The sequence below is a fragment of the Diorhabda carinulata genome, chromosome 9 (genome assembly GCF_026250575.1).
Source record: "Diorhabda carinulata isolate Delta chromosome 9, icDioCari1.1, whole genome shotgun sequence".
Taxonomy (NCBI): Eukaryota; Metazoa; Arthropoda; class Insecta; order Coleoptera; family Chrysomelidae; genus Diorhabda; species Diorhabda carinulata.
This window is the reverse complement of record NC_079468.1, coordinates 18,107,670-18,127,195: the sequence shown is the minus strand read 5'-3', so window position 1 is coordinate 18,127,195 and position 19,526 is coordinate 18,107,670. Positions and strand designations below refer to the sequence as shown.

The 19,526-nt window shown below is 31.6% G+C and overlaps 2 protein-coding genes across 2 annotated transcripts; one reads left to right on the top strand and one right to left on the bottom strand.

The window, feature by feature from the left end:
* The first annotated feature begins 133 nt into the window (after positions 1–133).
* On the top strand, positions 134–3,488 carry LOC130898189 (tRNA-dihydrouridine(20a/20b) synthase [NAD(P)+]-like). Its single transcript, XM_057807281.1, has one exon. The coding sequence runs from the start codon at positions 244–246 to the stop codon at positions 1,453–1,455; it is 1,212 nt and encodes a 403-aa protein (XP_057663264.1). The 5' UTR covers positions 134–243; the 3' UTR covers positions 1,456–3,488.
* Positions 3,489–3,491: 3 nt separating this feature from the next.
* On the bottom strand, positions 3,492–11,352 carry LOC130898182 (splicing factor 3A subunit 1). The gene is made up of 13 exons (XM_057807270.1): positions 11,141–11,352; positions 10,764–10,928; positions 10,351–10,525; positions 10,132–10,291; positions 8,623–8,776; positions 8,350–8,546; positions 8,088–8,292; positions 7,585–7,988; positions 7,370–7,492; positions 6,591–6,735; positions 6,344–6,528; positions 6,100–6,273; positions 3,492–4,998 (listed from the first exon to the last, which is right to left on the bottom strand). The coding sequence occupies exons 1-13, from the start codon at positions 11,235–11,237 to the stop codon at positions 4,897–4,899; spliced, it is 2,286 nt and encodes a 761-aa protein (XP_057663253.1). The 5' UTR covers positions 11,238–11,352; the 3' UTR covers positions 3,492–4,896.
* Positions 11,353–19,526: the final 8,174 nt, after the last annotated feature.

Here is a 19,526-nt window from a genome sequence, read left to right as displayed (position 1 = left end):
TTATTGTACATCTGTGAATTTTCTCTTGTGCCTGCACCATAAGGACACCAAAAATGAGTTTCTAATGCATAGAGTTAAAATAAAAATTTACTCTATGGTCTGAGTCAATTTATGTCACTGCACTCCATTTTCAATACTACAATATAAAATTCTATGGTTTATGTTTATAACATAACCTGATTTTAACTTTAATATGTTTAATATATAATTGAGAATTGTGAAGAATTAGCGATTATAATAAAAATGTCTACTAAAAGTGATAAAAACATAGTTGATCTTTTTCGAGATAAAAAGATGGTGAAAATATGTGCTCCTATGGTACGTTACAGCAAACTTCAATTCAGAAACTTGGTAAAACTTTATGATTGTGACTTAACGTTTACTCCAATGATCTTAGCAGATTCATTTTGTCAAAGTGAGAAAGCTAGAAGAAACGAGTTCAAGACAAATTCATTGGATGATCCACTAGTGATACAATTTGCAGCTAATACAGTGCATGATTTTGTTGGTGCAGCTTATTTGGCAGCACCTTATTGCAATGGAGTAGATTTGAATTGTGGTTGTCCCCAAAAATGGGCCAAAGACCAAGAATTGGGATGTGAAATTTTGAAAAAACCGGAATTACTTTATGACATTGTTAGACAGTGTAGAAACCGCATTCCAAAACCCTTTTCAGTTAGTGTTAAAATGAGACTCTTATATGATATTAAAGAAACTGTTGAGATATGTAGGCAATTAGAAAAATGTGATGTGAGTTTCTTAACAGTTCATGCCCGCTATCCTCAACAGAGTGTAGGAGAAATCAATAGAGATGCTTTACGACTGATAAGAGAAAACTGTGATAAGCCCGTAGTAGGTAATGGTGGTATAACAACATTAGAAGATTGCTTCAAATTACATGAGTACACAGGATGTAGTGGTGTTATGGTTGCTAATGGGATATTAACAAACCCAACATTGTTTGCTAATAATCCCCTTACAACAATAGATTGTGTACAAAACTGGTTAGATATTTGTTATAATAGTACCATAACATTGGACAAGTATGCCAAAGAACAGGAACATCCAAGTTGTACTATTCCAGAAAGACCTCCAAACCTTATATTTCAGTGTTTTCATCATCATTTAGTTTTTATGTTGGAAAAGTTGCTACCAAGAAAGAAAAGACAGTATTTCAATAATTTGAAAACATTTAGTTCTGTTTTACAATTTTTAGATGATACTTTTTGTATTAGACCAAGATTATTTGAACCCGAAAAATTTTTAAAATATCTTACTTTAAATTTGGATTATAGTGATAGACATAGTATGTATGAAAACTTAAAACCTAACAATTTACATATTGAAGATGTGTTTAGTATATATGACCCTCAGAACACAGATGGGAAATACTTTTCAACAAAAACTAAGTCTGAAAATTGTGATTGGTCAGACATATTCCTTGAAAATGGGTAACTCACATTGAATAAGGAATTTAATTGATTCATTTGATTGATTAGTTGAAATAAATTTAGTAGGGAAGTCTCATTAATTCTGACAAATCATATCTCTTTCTAAGTATCATTACTACCAATTTTTTAAATTTTGCAAATTATATTCCATGCAAAAATTCTATGGTTGAATTGTGATTGTAATAATAATAGATAATGTAGCTTTTCTTCAAATTCCTTTTATATTATTTTTACTGTGAAAACTCGTTAATCCGGATTATCAAATAAATATAGATACCTTTAAATGATGATTAGCAAATATTTCAACTTTAAGACTAAATAATATCTTTTTTCATGTTATTCATGATTAGGGTTTTAATATTAAAGTCATTTAAACAGTGCCAATTTCTCTATAAATATTAATTATCTTTAATTTTTTACTTTACTTTAGGTCTTTTCTATGAAAATCAGTTGAAAATAAAATACTGGGTAATAGATTTGAGGCAGTATCAATGTATTACAAGAACTACAAAACCGACAAAAGACTTCGGAACAAAAAGTGTCAAATAACACATGTTATTTTAAATTAATTTTTCATAGAAAATACATAAAATCAAGAAAAATCATCACGAATATTATATATTAATTTTTATTGATATCATCGATTTTCATAATTACCTAGATATATGTAATTATGCAATATTGATTACATAAAAATATCTCTTTTTTCATAAATTTAATTATCCCAGCAGTTGAAGAAAACAGATCGCTCGTACTGTGAACCTCTGTTGAAATAAGTCACAGAAAATCATGTTGCAATTTTATGCCATCAAATTTTATGTAAAGCTGGTAAAACAGGCAAAGAAACCTCCAATATATTTAAGATCTACGGTAATGCTTCCATGGCTAGATCGGGTGTTTTTGAGTGGTACAAGTTAATCCAAGAAGGTGGGAAAAGAGTGGAAAACGACGACCGGCCTGGACGCCCCTTTACCAGCAAGATCAACGAAAATGTGTGTGTGAGTGACAAATTTATTCAATAGTGGTCGTAGGATGAGTATTAGAATAAATGCTAAAAAATTGAGTATTTATCAAACCCAAGTTTTTGGGATCGTGACAGTTAAATTAATGAAGTTGGTGCCAAGTGTCGAGAGTAAAAGGCTAACTTGCAAGTGATCTCCCAGGATCTTTTTGACAAATAAATGTTGAGCTACAAAAACTGGTACAGAATTTTTCTTTTTATACACTTATGATATCTATCCCTTGCTACTGTGAAACTAACAAATGAACAATGGACAATTATCATTTTCTTGCACAAAATTTGCACTAATTAAGATATTTTATTATGTAATTATGTTTCAGATGTGTCCTAAGAAATCATACCGGAGATATAACAAAAACAAATATTTCATTTCTCATCAAACGCTTAACTTGATTGGTGTGAGAAAAGCCCTAGAATTTATTTCACTTCATGAATCAGTCTTTAATATTGGTGAAAACCATATGAAAATCTGTTCAGTAGTTTTTGAGTTTAATATGCATAAGTTTAAAAGGTTGGGGTTAAAGTTCTACCTTACTTTTATTTTATAGTCAGACCACTGCTTTTAGGACCCATCTGAGGCCTTAGAATAGTCCTCAAAGCAGTCCAAAATACTTAGAGAAAAGTCAATATCCAATAATTGAATAATGTAATGTAACCAATTATTTGATAGCAAATGTATTTGATGATCGAAAAATCAAATTTCCACTTCAATAAATATTCTTATTGGAAATTTTATAGTTGAATAGTTGATGCAAAAGTTCGTCAAGTTTTAATTATAATGAATAATGCAGTTTTTCTTGGAATAACTTCTAATTTTATATACTGAACATACTGCTTACTATCAATATCCACTACTTACAATTAGTGTAGTTGCGAATGTTGGTGTAGTGTGTTCGACACATCAATATATTCTCAAAATAAAAAGGGCATGCAAAATATGAAAATTTGTTGAATGGACTAGATTAACTTGCACCTTCTGTTATCAATACTATTTTTTTAATCAATGAAAGACATAAAACTGTGCTAAATCGTTTATTTCATCTTCTTATCTACACTTATTAATCCTGGCGCTGGAGTTGAGTATCCAAATGTGAGGACCGGCAACTACGCTCAAATTCTTCTACCTAGTACCTTAAATAAAATAAAATGTCGCCAACAGCTCTACTGCTGTCTTTCCCTTTACCCCCACCCTTCTCTCTGCTAGGCATGTTATCGAGTCAGAGCTCTTGGAGTAGTCAGTAGAAAAAAAATAACGGTTTATTTTTGCGTATCTAATTAATAATATTTAAGTTTTTTTACAGTCGAATGTTTTATTTAAGTAAAGCGCGGCGGACAATATCAGTACAATGTGAATGATGAATGTAAAGAAGAGAAAACTAAACAAATTGTCGTGTTTGTTTTGTGATAAAACATTTATTACTATTCGAAATGTTTCATATTACAAGGTTCTTCATTTTTTAAAGTACCTGAAATGAATTCTAACCATTTAAAAGCGGAATCAAGGATGTTTTGTTACATATTTCAAGCAGTGAAAATTACACTAGGTCATATCATAATCATTTTTGGAATTTACTTCTGGAACAAGCTTGCACATTCAGTCGTATAAGAAGAAATTCCTTTTAGGATGTCATCTGGCTGTTCAATTCCTCAGAGATAATATTTGTGGTATTTTGCCAGACTAGCAGATTTGGCTTGAAAAAAAGTGATTTAAAAGCTTTGAAGCTTTTGGGAAATCCAAACCTAAGTGTTAAACAGCTAAAAGAATTGGAAAACATTTGCAAATATATTTTTTTTTTCAAAAACACTCAATGGCTGATGAACATCTATTAAGAGCTTCAGCACAAACATATGTATGAGTAAAGGCCGACTAAACTCAACTTCAGCCTATTGATTACACCTTCTTAATCTATGAAAGGAAGGATGGTAATTTGTACCTGTGACAAATGATCAAGCAACCACTGCTGGAATTGTTTATTCAACTGTGCATCTAATTGTAAGACAACGGCTTGCTCTTGTAAGAAATTAAATATTGATTGTATTTCTTGATGCAAATAACAATTGTCAGAATAAAAAACATTGATAATTATAATTTTTTCTTTTATATGTTCAAATTTGCTTTTTTGAATTAAATAATTTTTTATCAGTTGATATTGTTTTTATTTTTCCTGCCCCTTTTTCACTTGACTGGCTGTGAGTATCTTTAATTATAAAATTCATTTGGATGCATGTGTTCAGTCCATTTACTAGATACCTATAGGGGTAGGGTGCAAAACAAAAATGGACCAATATGACTCCTGGCAACATTCAGAATCATAATCTGCAAGCTTTTCTGATTTCAAAACTATACACTGAATTGTAGTCCTCACATTTTGCATACTCAATTCCATCCAGCGCCCAGTCTATACAAATAAAAATTGAACATTTTTACTTCTTTCTTCCTCCTCTTTCTTTGATCTGCAACTGAATAATCGATCCTGGTGTTACATTATAGTAGGCTAATGTATTTGAATCCTTGAAGAACATACCCTAAAACAAAAATATTAGTAAATAAAATGGTTTTAACAATTTTATCCATATGATACATATCATTCAAAATTTGCCAAACGAATAATATAAAACAAATTTATATCCATTCAGTATAATTACTCCTAAGTACAAAATAATAAATCATAATATGGAAAAACTCTAAGGTTGATGGTTCAAAAATTTATACATCAAAGAGATGTAACATACCAATCAACCTGTTAGTAGTCATTTCCAAAATTAGAATATTATTCAATTCTTCACGTCATTTCAAATGTGTTAAGCCAATAAATGGTTGTTTAGGAATTCAAAGTAGCATGTAAGTTAGTAGTGTGTTATAAACCATTATTCAGCATGGATTTTAGGTGTAGAAACTTTTTGGAACCAATTTTTATGGCCATAGTGATCCCACCAAATACCTATCATAACTGTCATCACAAAAACTTCGTTTTAATAAAATTCTGAAGATTTTAGATAAAATGATCTCATCTGTTAATGGCTATAACATATAACTTTCAAAATCACAAATACTACATTTTATAAATTAATATGCATTTGGTCATATTTCTTTACATTTGTTGCTTCAGCAGCTGCTAGGCTCTACTAGAGATCATACCTGAGAAATTGTACAACTCAGTTATCACTCTTTTATACCTAGCATATAAACTCAATAGTTGGTGTATTTATTTCATGACCCCAAGTATTTGTTTTTTGTTTTGAATATACAGTTGTAATTGTTATTCAATAAATTAATTATTGCTGGAACTTTTTTAAATTTGGAATATCTTGTTTGGAGATAATTATAACATTTTCTATTGAATGAGTATAATGATGCTTTCGAATTTGCCACTAGTAGATGACATTATCATCAAGGTTGAAATGATTTTAACAAATATGAAAAAGCTTTGAAGGTTTATAGTTGTCTTTTTGTCTTGCAATTCAAGGTTAACTATGAATAAATTTACAATATGATTGTGATTCATAAGTACTGTTAATATTATCCGAAAAAAAAAAGAATATAATAACCAAAAAATCTATTTTGTACTCTTTAACTACAAACTTTAAAATTCAGAGCAACTTCACTGTATATTATAATAGACTTACGTCGAAAAATAATTTTTGCTTAGCTGGAGGCATGTTTGTTTCTTCTTGTAGCTTAGCTTTTAAATTGGCCACTGTTTCTGCAAGCGATAATGTCCAGCTAACCATTTTTCCAGTTAATCTCCATTCAGTCTTCTCTGGCATATGTGGTATAGATACTTTGACGGAAATTTGATTCTGTAATAAAGGAAAAAGAAAACATTAAACAAATTTCAAAATAGGCCACAGCATTATTTAATATACTAACTGGATTTCTAGATAAAAATATCTCTTCTGGAATTAGTGAATCTTCATTTCTTAATTTCTTGTTACTGGGTTCATCATCTAACGGGCCGTCATTAATGTGTTTTATCGGTGTTATACCAATACCTGAAGCCACTGCTGGAGGTATTGGTGCAACTGGAAAACCTGTCATTGGTGGAGGACCCGACACTGAAAAAGAAAAGAGACAATTTTCAATAAAAAAGTATTATTTTTTAGAAATATCTACTTACTCATTAGAGGTGGTGGTCTAATGGGTGGCATAGGTGGAGCGGGCATCATCATTATTGGAGGCTGTGGTGTTAACATTTGAGGCTGAGTTGGCAAAATAGACGGAGCTGGTTGGGTCTGAATTAAAGATACTGGTGGTTTTGGAGGCTAAAATATTACATTCAATTAAATATCACTGTAATAATAGAGACTAAATATAAAATGTATAAATTCAAATCTATTGGATTTTTCCGAATTGGTATTTTACATTAAGAAGCAAATTCGCCAAATGTAAATATTTGGTTTAGAATTGTTCCAAAGCAATATCCATATCCAATAAGATAGTTGTTTTTACAATAAGCATTTATAGCTCACACTGTATGACGATTAGAATTGGATATTATGCAAGGTTTCAAGACCCAACATTATAGTAAGCTGTGTTTTTTAGTATGAATGTAATCAACTGTACTAGAAATTCCTTAGTAAAAAAAATTGGTAATAAGACTAAAGAAATCACATTTATTAACTGCTATTCAACAATTTTTTCTTTATTTTACTCTCTATATGGGGTGTTCTTCTTAAAGCTGTTTGCTTTACTAAGAAAAAAAATCAGGAAAAAAATTAAATGTTCTAAGTGTAAGGTAATATTTCAAGGGCGGTCTCTTGGGCTATGGAGAAGGTTCAACATAAATAACGTCGTAGGCCCGCTATGTACCATAAGCATAATTCAGTTATGGGCCTATGTACCTCGCTAGAGTTCAATGTTTCAGAGCCTAATAATTATAGGTAATAAAATTTTTACCTGAGCTGGTGGATTTGGTGGCTTGGTTGTTACAACACTTTGTATATTAATTTTCCCAGATTTTGCACCAATATTCTTGGGACCAATTTTTTCTTTTTCTTCATCTGGCAGCAACCCTTTTACCTAAAGGAATCAGGAAATTACAAACAAAATCTCATTCACATATGACACAATAAAATTAAATATTCTTTATTTGTACAATATTAATAAAGTACCTTGTGTATTTGATGAATCTGTTCTTCTAATGTAATGTTGGCCCTCGCAGCTCTGGTTGCCGCTTCTACGCTGCTAGTATGACCATCCCAGGTTACTTTCTCATCTTTTTTCACATCTTCTTCACCAATTTTCTTACCAATGGCAGTTTCTTCATCTCCTACACCGAAAATATCGGTACGTCGTTCTGCCAATAATTTTAATGATGCATCAATTGCACTTCCAGCAGCATATACTGTGTCTTGATTCATTTTGTCAGTGATTTGTTTATCCCGTTGTTCAACCCAACGAGGATCTAGAAGTCCAATTCGCATATGCTCCTGAACTTTACTGGCTGGAATTTTTTCTCCGGTAATTGGCGAAACGAGATAATCATCACCTACAGTTGGCCTTGCTACTTTTACAGCTGCAAATTAATTATATGTTTATTCATACTGTGCTAAATGGTATTGAACAATTTCTAATAGATTTTTTAATTAATTAAATGTAACATAATTTGTTATACCTTGTTTTGGATCATATTTCTTCACAACAACCTTATCAGGAGCTGGTGGCAATGGAGGTTGTATTGCAGGTGGTGGAGGAGGTTTAGGCATGTCCCCTTCATCTTCCTCCTCTTCTTCTGAGCTTTCTTCTTCCATATCCTGAACCCTATTATCGTCACGTACTTTTCGGTTTGTTTTATCTTGCATTGTACTCAGACCTTCTTCCTACAAATATATATTTCAGATAAGTTCAAGTAGCATATAGGTATATGAGGTTCTTACTGCAGCTGGTGTTTCTTCATCGTCACTTTCAAGTTGCATTTCAATATCTTCTCCTTCCTCAATCCTTTCTTGTATCAGAATTCTGGCACCTACTTCTTCTGGTGTAGTCGGTGCTGGAAAGTTTCCAATCTCAAAGGGTTGATAGTCCACAGTTTCAACAACGACAAAGTCATGCCAGTCGATTTGAGCATATGCAACTAAAATTCAGAAAGTTTACAAAATTAGAGTATTGTTTGTAAAGAATAATTGGATATTCTTCAGTCTCACTCTTACCTCTTTCTCTTTCTAAAATTTCTTCTTCTTTTGCTTTTTGTTGTTCTTGATATCTCAACCACTCTGCACGATATTTCACCAGTTCTAAAACTGCTTTTGCAGTTTTGGCTTCATCACGTAATCGCTGTTGCATACTTTTTGGAGGAATAAGAACCTAAAATCAATAATGGCAATAGACAATAGGACATTACAATAATGGTATATCAGGCTTGTTTCATAATAATTCCATCTGAAAATTTCCAACATTAAAACTAATTTTCTGTTTAACGAAAAGTTTATGAACAAAGGGCATTCAAATAGAATGAAATTGTTGATGACTGTTCCAGCTTGAAGCCACTCAATTGCTGACAGGACCCGAACCTGCACTAGGAATTTCTTAAACACGAATCAAGGAACACCTTCATTTGTGAAAATAGGATAAAACATGTAGAGAGTATATTTTGTTTATAAGTTAGATAAATCCCACATACTGGACAGAAGTAGAGGTAAGGCAATTACAGAGCAAGTGGAAATCGGACTCACTATTTGGTCTACAAGTTCAGTGGAATATTCAAGGACACTACAATACATATTCTTTGCAATATTTAAGCTAATACACAGAGGAAGATTCTAATATTTTATCAAGAAGAAAAGTAGAAATATTTGTAGTAGTAGTTCTCAAGTAGAAATAGACTGTTTGTAAATACTTGATCATGAACAATATGAAAATCATGTTCTAACAGCATCAAGTTGAAGTAATGAACAAAAATTTTCACATTCCAGCAAACATTAAACTGGTTCAGTAGTAGTTCGAGACACACAAAAATATTTAGATCATGTATCATGCTTTAATCAGGTTGTAAAATATTTTTAACATGGAAATATAGTATTTAGTCGGTAGTGAAGATGAAAGTGAAAGGTCAATTGAAACAAGAGAAGTATGCAAGTGAATTGTTACTTAAAAAATTTGAGAGCAGAAAAAGGCCTAAAGTGATGAAGAATTAATAGAGTATTATAGGGTTGATAGAATCATTGCTTCTGGCATGGCTAATAAGTTGAAAGAAACTATATTTAATTATCAGAAATAATAGAAAAAATTCTTCTCTTTTCAAGTAGATTCAACTTTAGAGATTACGTAATAACAAGACGTTGGAATTTCTGGAAATGTACTGAACACCATACAACTACATCAATACTCATAATTATACTGCCTAATGCACATTTCAATAACAAAGTTATCTTCTTCAGACACTAAAGGTATAGTTACAGTTACCTTCAGTCTCTGAATAATTGTAATGTTTATAACTTTTTACTTGTAATTAATATAATTTGATACATGTTTTTGATTCAGTAAAACTGTTATATTATCAAGTAGTTAATATAATCTATAGAAACCAAATTGATGATTCCCATTTTTTTCCCTACATATAATGGAGGTGTCCCAGCAGCAATTGTTGGACACTTGTTTGAAATAGATTATAGCCAAGTTAACAAAATGCAATTTGTATGTTCAATACAGTACCAACTTACTTTCGTATACTGTTCCAAAAGTTTTGTAAAATATTGAAACAAAGAATGCTGAGGTCTCAAAAAATCAAACTGAAAATTTCTCTGTTCTCTATTCATTAGTTGTGTGAGGAAAGCTCGACCATTTCTAGCAACAAACTGAGCAGTGAGTTTTACAATATCTCTAAAAAAGAAAAAATATTAGAAATACTGAAATATTGAATAGTAGATTTGTAGACTTACAAATCTAATGCTGAAATTGAAGGTGGATCTGCAATAAATTCAAAATCTGGTGGTGGGTCTTTGGGAACAAATGGTTTCTCAACTTGTTTTAAGATTTCTTGTTGTTTTTGTTGTGCAGATGCAGTTACAGATAATTTTGAAACTGCTTGATTTAGTCCAGCAGTTGGTTCTTGAGCTAAGATCAAAATTATTGATTATAAATGATATTTGAATAAACTTTGTTAATATTAGTAGAAATACAATTCAGTAATAGATTTATCGCTCTCGTGTTGTTTTTATCAAAGTACTCGAGGCTTTTTTAGCCGAACACTCAGATATGGCTAATATTCATCATTTATTATGAAGAGAATTACTTTATGAGAATAATCAAATCACTATTCTGAAATTATTGAAGCAACAGTATTCCTACTCACCTTTTCCTTCCCTAAAATCCTTCACTTTATGTTGGTAGTAAGCATGGTAAGGATCACCAGTATTTAAGAAATTGAATTTGGGATTACCCAGTTCATTTTGTCTAATACGTGCTTCAAACTCTGGTCCATTTCTAGCAACAAAACTTGCGGTTTTGTCAACAATATCTTTTATTATTGTTCAGGAAAATAAATTATAAAAATGTTGAATATTTTATAAAAACTTATTCAACCTACCTAAACTAATAGTGGGACAACAGGATTTCAAGTTAGAGGAAACACTACAAAATAAAAAGATTTTAATATATAATAAAAACCTTTATCACTGTTTTATTTGATTAAAATAGGAATGTTAAACAACAGTTTTTTAAAAAGGATACTTCTTACTTCTGGTGGTGGATATATAATTCCTACTACAGGATTGATAGGTCCTGGTTCTTCATTGCCAGTATTGTTTGCTACCTCCAAGGGAGGCATTTTTAATATACTATCTGTCGTTAAAATATAATATTAAGTATATGAGTATCCACGTTCAACTAAAATACACACCAAACAGTGAATGCTATGAAATATTTTAACTATGACATTTGACAATTTTGACAAGCTGGTGTTTGAAAATTATTTCAAAATTATTTAGATCTATGGTACAAAAAATTTCTCCGATAACCATACACTTGACAAGAGGACTTTTTGGAAACTATAACCCGGGTTCAGATAATCGCCTAACAATTGATTGCGGATCCTAACCCTGAATGAGGTTCGACCACCGTATTCGAACGTCGCGTTTAATATTCGGTGGAAATTTCAAATTTAAAACATGGTCTACAATAGTACATACACAAATCATTTTTGGTACAAATGTCTTTAATAAATCTTCTTTTATAGCTTTTACCCTACTAACAACAGTTTTCTCTATAATAATATTTGGTAATTGACTACAGTTTTTAATTATATCTTTTCTTTATTAGTTAGAAACTTCCATATTGCACAAAATCACACACAAATCACTTATAATTTAAGGCTATTTTCTCGGCGTCAATCCACCGTATTACGCTTTGCGCAGAATTGAATGCAGTGAACTTCACCATTTAAACTCGTCAATGTTTTAGATCGCTCAGACGTTGGTCATAGTATATCATAGAAAGAGCCCGTAGAACGGTTTCGGGTTTCTCAGATTAATAATGTAACGTTTTTCGTATTTATTTACGCTCTTTCTATTCGTTGGGTGAATTAATAAAACTGTCTCTTACGTTCTTAATTTATTTACACAATATACAATACACTTTTAATAATTTACTTATAAGTATCACTTAAATAATTTCTGCGATTACTTTTACTAATTCCTTCTTTTCCCTACAATTTATTTAAATTTATAAATAAAATTCTACAAATTTCTGGAACAAAAAGAAGCAAAAGAAATAAATAAATATACTTTCGTAAAAATTATTCAGAAGAAATACTGTAAATAAACCGTCTGCTACTAAAAAATTATAGATAAATAAATATCAAACGAGTTTCGTTATTTATAAAAAATGTGATAGACGCCCGAAAAACGCCGCGCGAATTCACCGGATTTTTAAAATTCCATAGTAGCTGAACATGGCCGACCTAGGGAACCATTTTGTGAACTTGTTAGTAACAATAATAATAGTGCGGCCGTTATTACAAGGCGACAGCGAAGTTTTTTTTCTAACAAGTGAAAAAAAAAGGTTGTAAAAGTTTATCTTATTATTATTTTAACTGTGTAAATTAGATTAGATTAGTCAGGGCGCGTAAAGGCCGTGAATCTACTTTGCTAATCATTTGATCTATTGTAACTCTCCTAGACCCTCTCTTCGATCGTTTCACACATTCAGGGGTCTTATTTCTCATTTCTTCTCGTTTTCCTATTTTTTTTAAAGACCTAAACTATGTAATGATGTAATTATCATTTATTTATTCTCAATGTTTTTGAGACCTCTGCCACTAGCCGTCCCTGCTTATGTATAAATGTCAACTAATATATGAACCTTCTCTTCAATTAAAATGATACATTTATATAAATCACTATCTTAACAACAGACAAAGAATTATAGTATCCATATAAAAGTTACGGATTGTTAACCATTGGGTATGAGCTAACCCTAGTCTTCAGATAGTAGTGTATCAAAATAGAAGAGAAAACAACTACTTTCCTAGCTAATACCTCGACGAATATTGAATTATAGCTCCTTTGAAGAACGTCGGAATACATTTTCGAAATATTGATTTTTGAAATTATTTCAGAGGTGAATAGTAGAAATCCTTTATTTTGATAAATTGTGCACACCTCATGTACCATCGAATTCTATATTATCAGCGACTACGCTAGATTTCTACTTGACCAATGGTTCGAAGGTTCGAAGTTGGAAGTGAGGATGGCGCCATGGTCGTATGAGAAATTTTTTTCTTATGTCACAGCATTATTTTCACGTCATCTACTCACTCCCCAATTTCACACACACACTTTAGCATTTTCTAACCATAACTTCAACAAACTTACACGTTTCTGTAAAGCAATATCATTTCCTACCATACCAGATTAAATACAATTTTCTCAGTTAAAGTGAAGTGCCTTCATTATAATAAAGGAGTGAGACTAGAACTAAAACTATTTTAGAACTCCAAAGAAAAAACTTTCAGCATCACCAGTCCGCTCTTTACGCTGCTGCTTATAGATGCTTTGCCGACGAATATAAAGATAAGTCGGTCATGTAGATAATTCATTTAGTAGAGGAATTTTTCAACTCGCTAAAGTATTCAAAGGTTCTTTTATCTCTTAGTCATCTAGTTATAATTAACCGTGCACTTTGTAAAAAGACTCCTATCATATAATCAACCTCCTTTTACGCACAATTTATGATAATATCTTGTTGACTACGGTAATTTTCCGTAATGTCTTTACAATTGTAAATCAGTTCAATTTCGTATTCTTTTCTAATTTATACGAGGATATATTGAAAAATTCTTAGCCTACAATAGAACCAAACAAATTTCAATGTCAAAATATTTTATTACTCAACATATTCTCCTCTTAATTGGATACATTTATTACGGCGAAGCTGCAATGTCTCTAGACCTTTAAAAAAAATGGAGGAAAGAGATTATAGTCGGACGGAGCTAAATCTGGTGAATAAGGGGGGTGTTCTAGTAATTCAAACCCTAAAACACGAATTGTTTGCATGGCAACATGAGATTTGTGTCCAGGGGCGTTGTCCTGCAAAAACGAAACACCTTTGGATAGCTTTCTCTTTAATTTTTTCCCATATAGTGGTCAGTAATGTCGAGTATTAATCTCTGATTGTTGTTCCACCCTTATCCAAAAAATCATTCATGATTACTCTATGGCAATCCCAAAAAACTGAAGCAAGAACTTTTCCAGCAAATTTTTGGACACGAAACTTCTAAGGTCTTGGAGAACCAGAGTGTCGCCATTCCATCGATTGTTGCTTTGTTTCTGGATCGTAGAAATGTACCCAAGTCTCATCCATGGTAACAATTCGGTTTAAGAAGTCTACATCGTTTTTAAATTGTAGCATTTTGCAGCAATTTTTCTCATGTCCAAATTGACGTGAACTATATGTTGAACGTGTTCGTATGAAATATTCAGATATTCGTTTTAGCCCAATTCGACAGTCTGATAAAATCATGTCATGAATTTCATCGATATTTTCGAGGACTGACACAGGGCTGGCCTTCCCGATCGGTCATAATCTTCAATGGAAAATTTACCTCTTTTGAAACACGCAGTCCAATTTTTCCCGGTCGCATACAAAGGACATTGATCACCAAGGGTATTAAGCATATCTTCGTAAATCTGCTTATCTCTTAACACTTTTAAATACAAGTACCAATTTTTCGATTTGCACAATTTCGGTGGATATCTTTTTACTTTTAATTTATTGCGTAGCTCTGGTTTACTTTTTTTACGTCAAACTTTACACTTACACTTCTATTAAGTTATTGTTCGTTGCTATGATAACGCAATATTTTGTTTATGCATGAAACTGGTCTGGACTAACTAGATATCAATACATCCTCGTATATTGTGATGGAGATACAGCCGCACGTCATCTGAATAGCGCCAGCCATGAGTTAATTATCAAAAAATCATCTCCCCCTATAGACTTGGGGTTGTGGGGAAATAAAGAAAAGTGTACTGAACACACGTCCGTCGGTCATCCCTTATTAAAAAAATAGAGAGGGTTAACGAATTATGAATTTTATTTGAAAATATATAAACAAAAAACATAGCTAAATAGTGAAAATAATATGTGAAAATTTGAAAATAGGTGTTATTTGAGGATCGTGAGGCAGTATCCCAGTGTTTCTACCAGGATACGTACATTTTATCTTTTTTTGAATTGATCGCAACTCTTAATGTATGTACGTTACAAAAAACTCCATTTAGTATTGAATCTTTTGCTAATCGATGAAGGTAATACTCAAATTTGATAATATAGTTTTGATGTCACATAAAATAGGACATTTCATTCTTCCAAGATACAAATCCTTACTAATATTATAAATTTGATTGTGAGTTTTTTGTTACGGTTTCACGCGAAAACTACTTAGCTGATTATCATGAAAATTTGTACACATTCTTGGGGATATTAGAAATAACATACGATATTTTTAATTAAAAAAAATTTTCAAGAAAGATAAAAAAATTATTCGTCAAACAATCTCAAAATCTAGCTTCTTCAACGCCATCTAGCATTCTAGTACTGCCCTGAGTACTGTAATACCTGTATTACCAACCGTCACGTCAATATCCAATCCAATTGACTATAGTTTCAACTCTTTGGAATTTTTCTATATTTGTTGTCATTTTTTTTTGTCATTATATATGCAGTATAAAACTATTTGAATTTTTGAGGTTAGATATCATGTGGTTAGATTCTGAAACTATAGTCAATTGGATGTTTGGAATTTTTCTATGCGACGCTCTCAAATGGAAAGATGAAACTGTTGGGATGTGTTGTTCCAGTGATAAAGTTTAACTTCAATTACTTAGTGAACCAGAAGAGCCTTCAAAAACTTTATTGTTAAGTATTACACATGATTCAAAGCAATTTTTAAGCAAAATAAGAGATATAATTCTTGCTTTCAAATGACATCCTTTGGAGTTGATAAAAAGATAAGAATGCCCGGATTTTCACCAACTGTTACTCTACAAGGGCAGTTATATCATGGTCTACAAAAGTCAGGTCTAACTTCCCAGCCCTCAGGAGGTAACAATTAATCTGAATGATGTAGTTAAATATTGGAAATGTATTTGTTCAAGTAAGTACGGGAGGAAGAGACTTGCATATCGACACGAAACTACCAAAAAGGGATACAAGAGTTTTATTTGCCATTAGAATAAAACATTTGTAACACTACCATTTTTACCACGTTTTTATTATTTTCGAAATGCATCTTATGGATATGTGGATTACTCTACACTTTAAACAAGTATATTATTTTACTATTTAGATTAAAATTTCAAATAACACTTTCTATTATTTATAGAACAACAACATTTGTTAGTATTTTGTTCACCTCTGTTGAAATTTGAAATAAAATTAACAGATGTCGCCTAATTCGTAATTTTCGCGGATAAATCTTTGATTTTTTGAGGTTAGGTGTCATGTTTTGATTAGATGCTATTCATTATGATTCCAATTATTCCCACTGAACTTCCAGTCTAAATTAAAACATAACAAAGCACAATGGCAGATATTACAGGTAAAGGGAGTGCATTTAGAAAAGGGAAAAGGACCCGATTTGAGTCGATGGAAGAGGTAAAGCAAAAAATAACAGAGCTCCTAAAGACCTTCACCAAAGAAGATTTCCAGTACTGCTTCAATCAATGGAAAAAACGTAAGGAAAAGTGAGTGGCGAGGAGAGGGGAGTATATTGTAGGGGAGCATTCGAACGTAGAATAATTTTTATAATAAAACCCTTTTTCGTAACCAGACTCGTTATTTAATAGCCAAACCTCGTATTTATTTTTGTTACAGAGAAATATGTTTTAAGTTTTTAAAACTTCATCTCTGATAATGGCTTCAATGCGAGCGAAGTCGAGGGCAAATCTAATATTTAATAAAATTCAATATTATCTATGCAATATATTGACATTGTAATAAATTGCATGCAATTTCTTGCACGTTGTCTTGCATCATGTCAAGGGGTCTTAAAAAATATGGGTATTTTATGCACCATTTTTGCCCTGGAACTTAATAATTTTAATGAAAAAATAGTTTAGAGCTCTTGCTCTACATAAATGTGACCAAATAAAAAAATATCCATTTGAAAATATTCTAGTCGAAAAGTTTTTTGTCTTCATCAGGATATAGCTGTAATTTGTCAAATATATAACAATAGGTAATAATATTCCGTACTCTATTCTTTAATATGTTATCAAATATTCAACGTTAACAGTTTTAATCAATAATTCCGCGAAAGAAACAATACATAATTAAATCATTCATTGCACTAATAATTTTTATTCATGTGTAGATATTAATCATATTTATTAGGTCCATGGAAGTGTCTTTTTCCAGTAAATATACTTCAATAAAGTTGTGTTTATTACATGAACGTAGAAAAACTAAATTACATTTACATTATTATTGTTAATCTATATTTCTTGGCAGAAATCCTGCTCTTGACATAAAATTTCTTGTGTTGTTTTCAAATTTCAAATTACTTCTTGTCTTGAAATCAAGACAAGATCTTTAAGAACTTGGTCAGCACCAATTTCGTGCATGTTAAAATTATTAAAATAAAATTCCTATTGATTTTTAGTTTTTCTTTTACGACAAATAAATTGAGCTTCGCCTGAAAAATATATAGACACACAATGAAATAATAGACTGATCTCATTCTGAACACCTGTAACAATTGCAAATTAATCACACTTGGTCACGTGTAGTCACTAAAAAAATTTCAAATATTCTTCAATGAGTTGATAGAATATTATGTAAAGAATGTTTTATGATAGATATTAAAATATGTATGAAAAGAACGAAAATAAAGCAAAACTATTAGTTGTGAGCGCTATTTTTTCTACGACGCCATGATAAAATAGTACAAATGAATTATGATACAATTAACGAATAAACTCAATTTCTAGATAATTAGAAATTTAATAGTGTAGTGGTATAGTGCTCTGCCTGTTAATGAGCCGGCCTTAGTACGTACAACATTGAAAAATTGGAAACCTTTCAGAAAGCAATGCCAAACAACCGGCAGAATAGGGCCTAGCAGAATCTCAATTCTTTTCTACCTTCTTTACCATCATCTGATAATTGATGGAATCAAAATCATAAAAATAACCATTATAATGATAAAGTTGGCGTCAACTATGATTTCACCACATTCTCCGACCCCCCAATAGTCCAAAACATTGACAACATCTACCAATTTGTATGGTTATGCTGATGATATACTAGTATCTCTTATCGCACACTGGAATCACCAGAAACGAATTTGCAGATCGCCGCGCCAAAGAATCCTTCAACAACCCTTGAGAAATTTCAGCTTGATGATGATCTCAAGACTAACTTCAAAAACCACGTACAAGAATTTTAGAGTGATATATGGAGCAAGAGCACGAATCACTATATCCATCTACTTCTCACGTGCCCCTAAATTTTTTAAGGAGAGAAGCTGTGACGAGACGACTCCGTATTAACTACACAAAAATTCGTTATAAGATGTCGTGTAAGAGTCGTCCTGTCTACTAAACCTGTTAAGTTCGTATGTCCGTGAACATCCTCACTAACTGCAGACAATACTCCACTGCACACCATCAGTTTAATCTGAAACTTAATCGTAAGAAATCACTCAAATGCTCGACAGAAATTAAGAAAGTCTTTTAGTTTCTCAAAGTTACCTAGCTGTTAGAAAAAATATTTAAATTATTTATTTATTCTAATAGATTTTGTAACAGGCTTTCGGGCAACTTTTATTTTTTTTTTTTGCTCCTTTTGTGTGCCAATCACCAGAGCTGTCAGGGCACGTTGAACTTTATTCCAAATACACTTTCTGTATAAAATATCCAACGAATAAACTTAATTTCTCGCAAATTTCTCCACGGGGTCATGATCCCCCCTAAATCCTGATTACTTAACTTGGTTTTTTGTTTCAATTGAGTAATTGAGGTTTAAAGTAAAAATAGAGTAAAATTCGTCATTATGCTGCTGTCAAAAACAACGTAATTAACTTATATTTTGTGGGTAAAAGGCTTAAAATGCCATGTCCTAATACTTGATTTCTAGGTAATTAGAAAATCAAAAACGAAAGGGCAATAGTCATGTACTTAGCTACATATTAGTATCAATTTATCCATTACAGATCGAAAATTGGTGGGTTTAGAAATGATCGATGTGTTCTTTTCTCCTTTTCAAAATTCTACGCTAACAGAACATTTCAAATGCATCTATGTCCATTCCATTTGTTTCCTTCGGGGTACAGTCAACCGTTCAATACAGAGTTAAAATAATAACCTTGACGAATATTAGATGGTTTTTCCATACCTCAGTTAATTCAATATTTATTGCTTAACTGGATAAATTTTGACAATCCTCCTTTATTTCAGGCTTCCTCTTTATTGTGTACCTCGTTACTGGTTTCTTTTATTATTATTACCTTGACCAATTCTTCTTTAAGCGTTACTATCAGAGTTACTTCTTACTCCTCTTAATATCTGATCATATGACATATTGGAATGGATGACTTTTATTATTGAGATAGCGGTAG

Bases quoted from the DNA above. Each gene is read 5' to 3' on its own strand.
- LOC130898189 (XM_057807281.1), top strand. From the start codon at position 244: ATGTCTACTAAAAGTGATAAAAACATAGTTGATCTTTTTCGAGATAAA.
- LOC130898182 (XM_057807270.1), bottom strand. From the start codon at position 11,237: ATGCCTCCCTTGGAGGTAGCAAACAATACTGGCAATGAAGAACCAGGA. The intron at 8,777-10,131 runs GTAAGTTGGTAC...TATTGATTTTAG, and splicing joins TTTTGGAACAGTATACGAAA to GTTCTTATTCCTCCAAAAAG. The intron at 6,529-6,590 runs GTAAGTAGATAT...TTTCTTTTTCAG, and splicing joins TAGACCACCACCTCTAATGA to TGTCGGGTCCTCCACCAATG.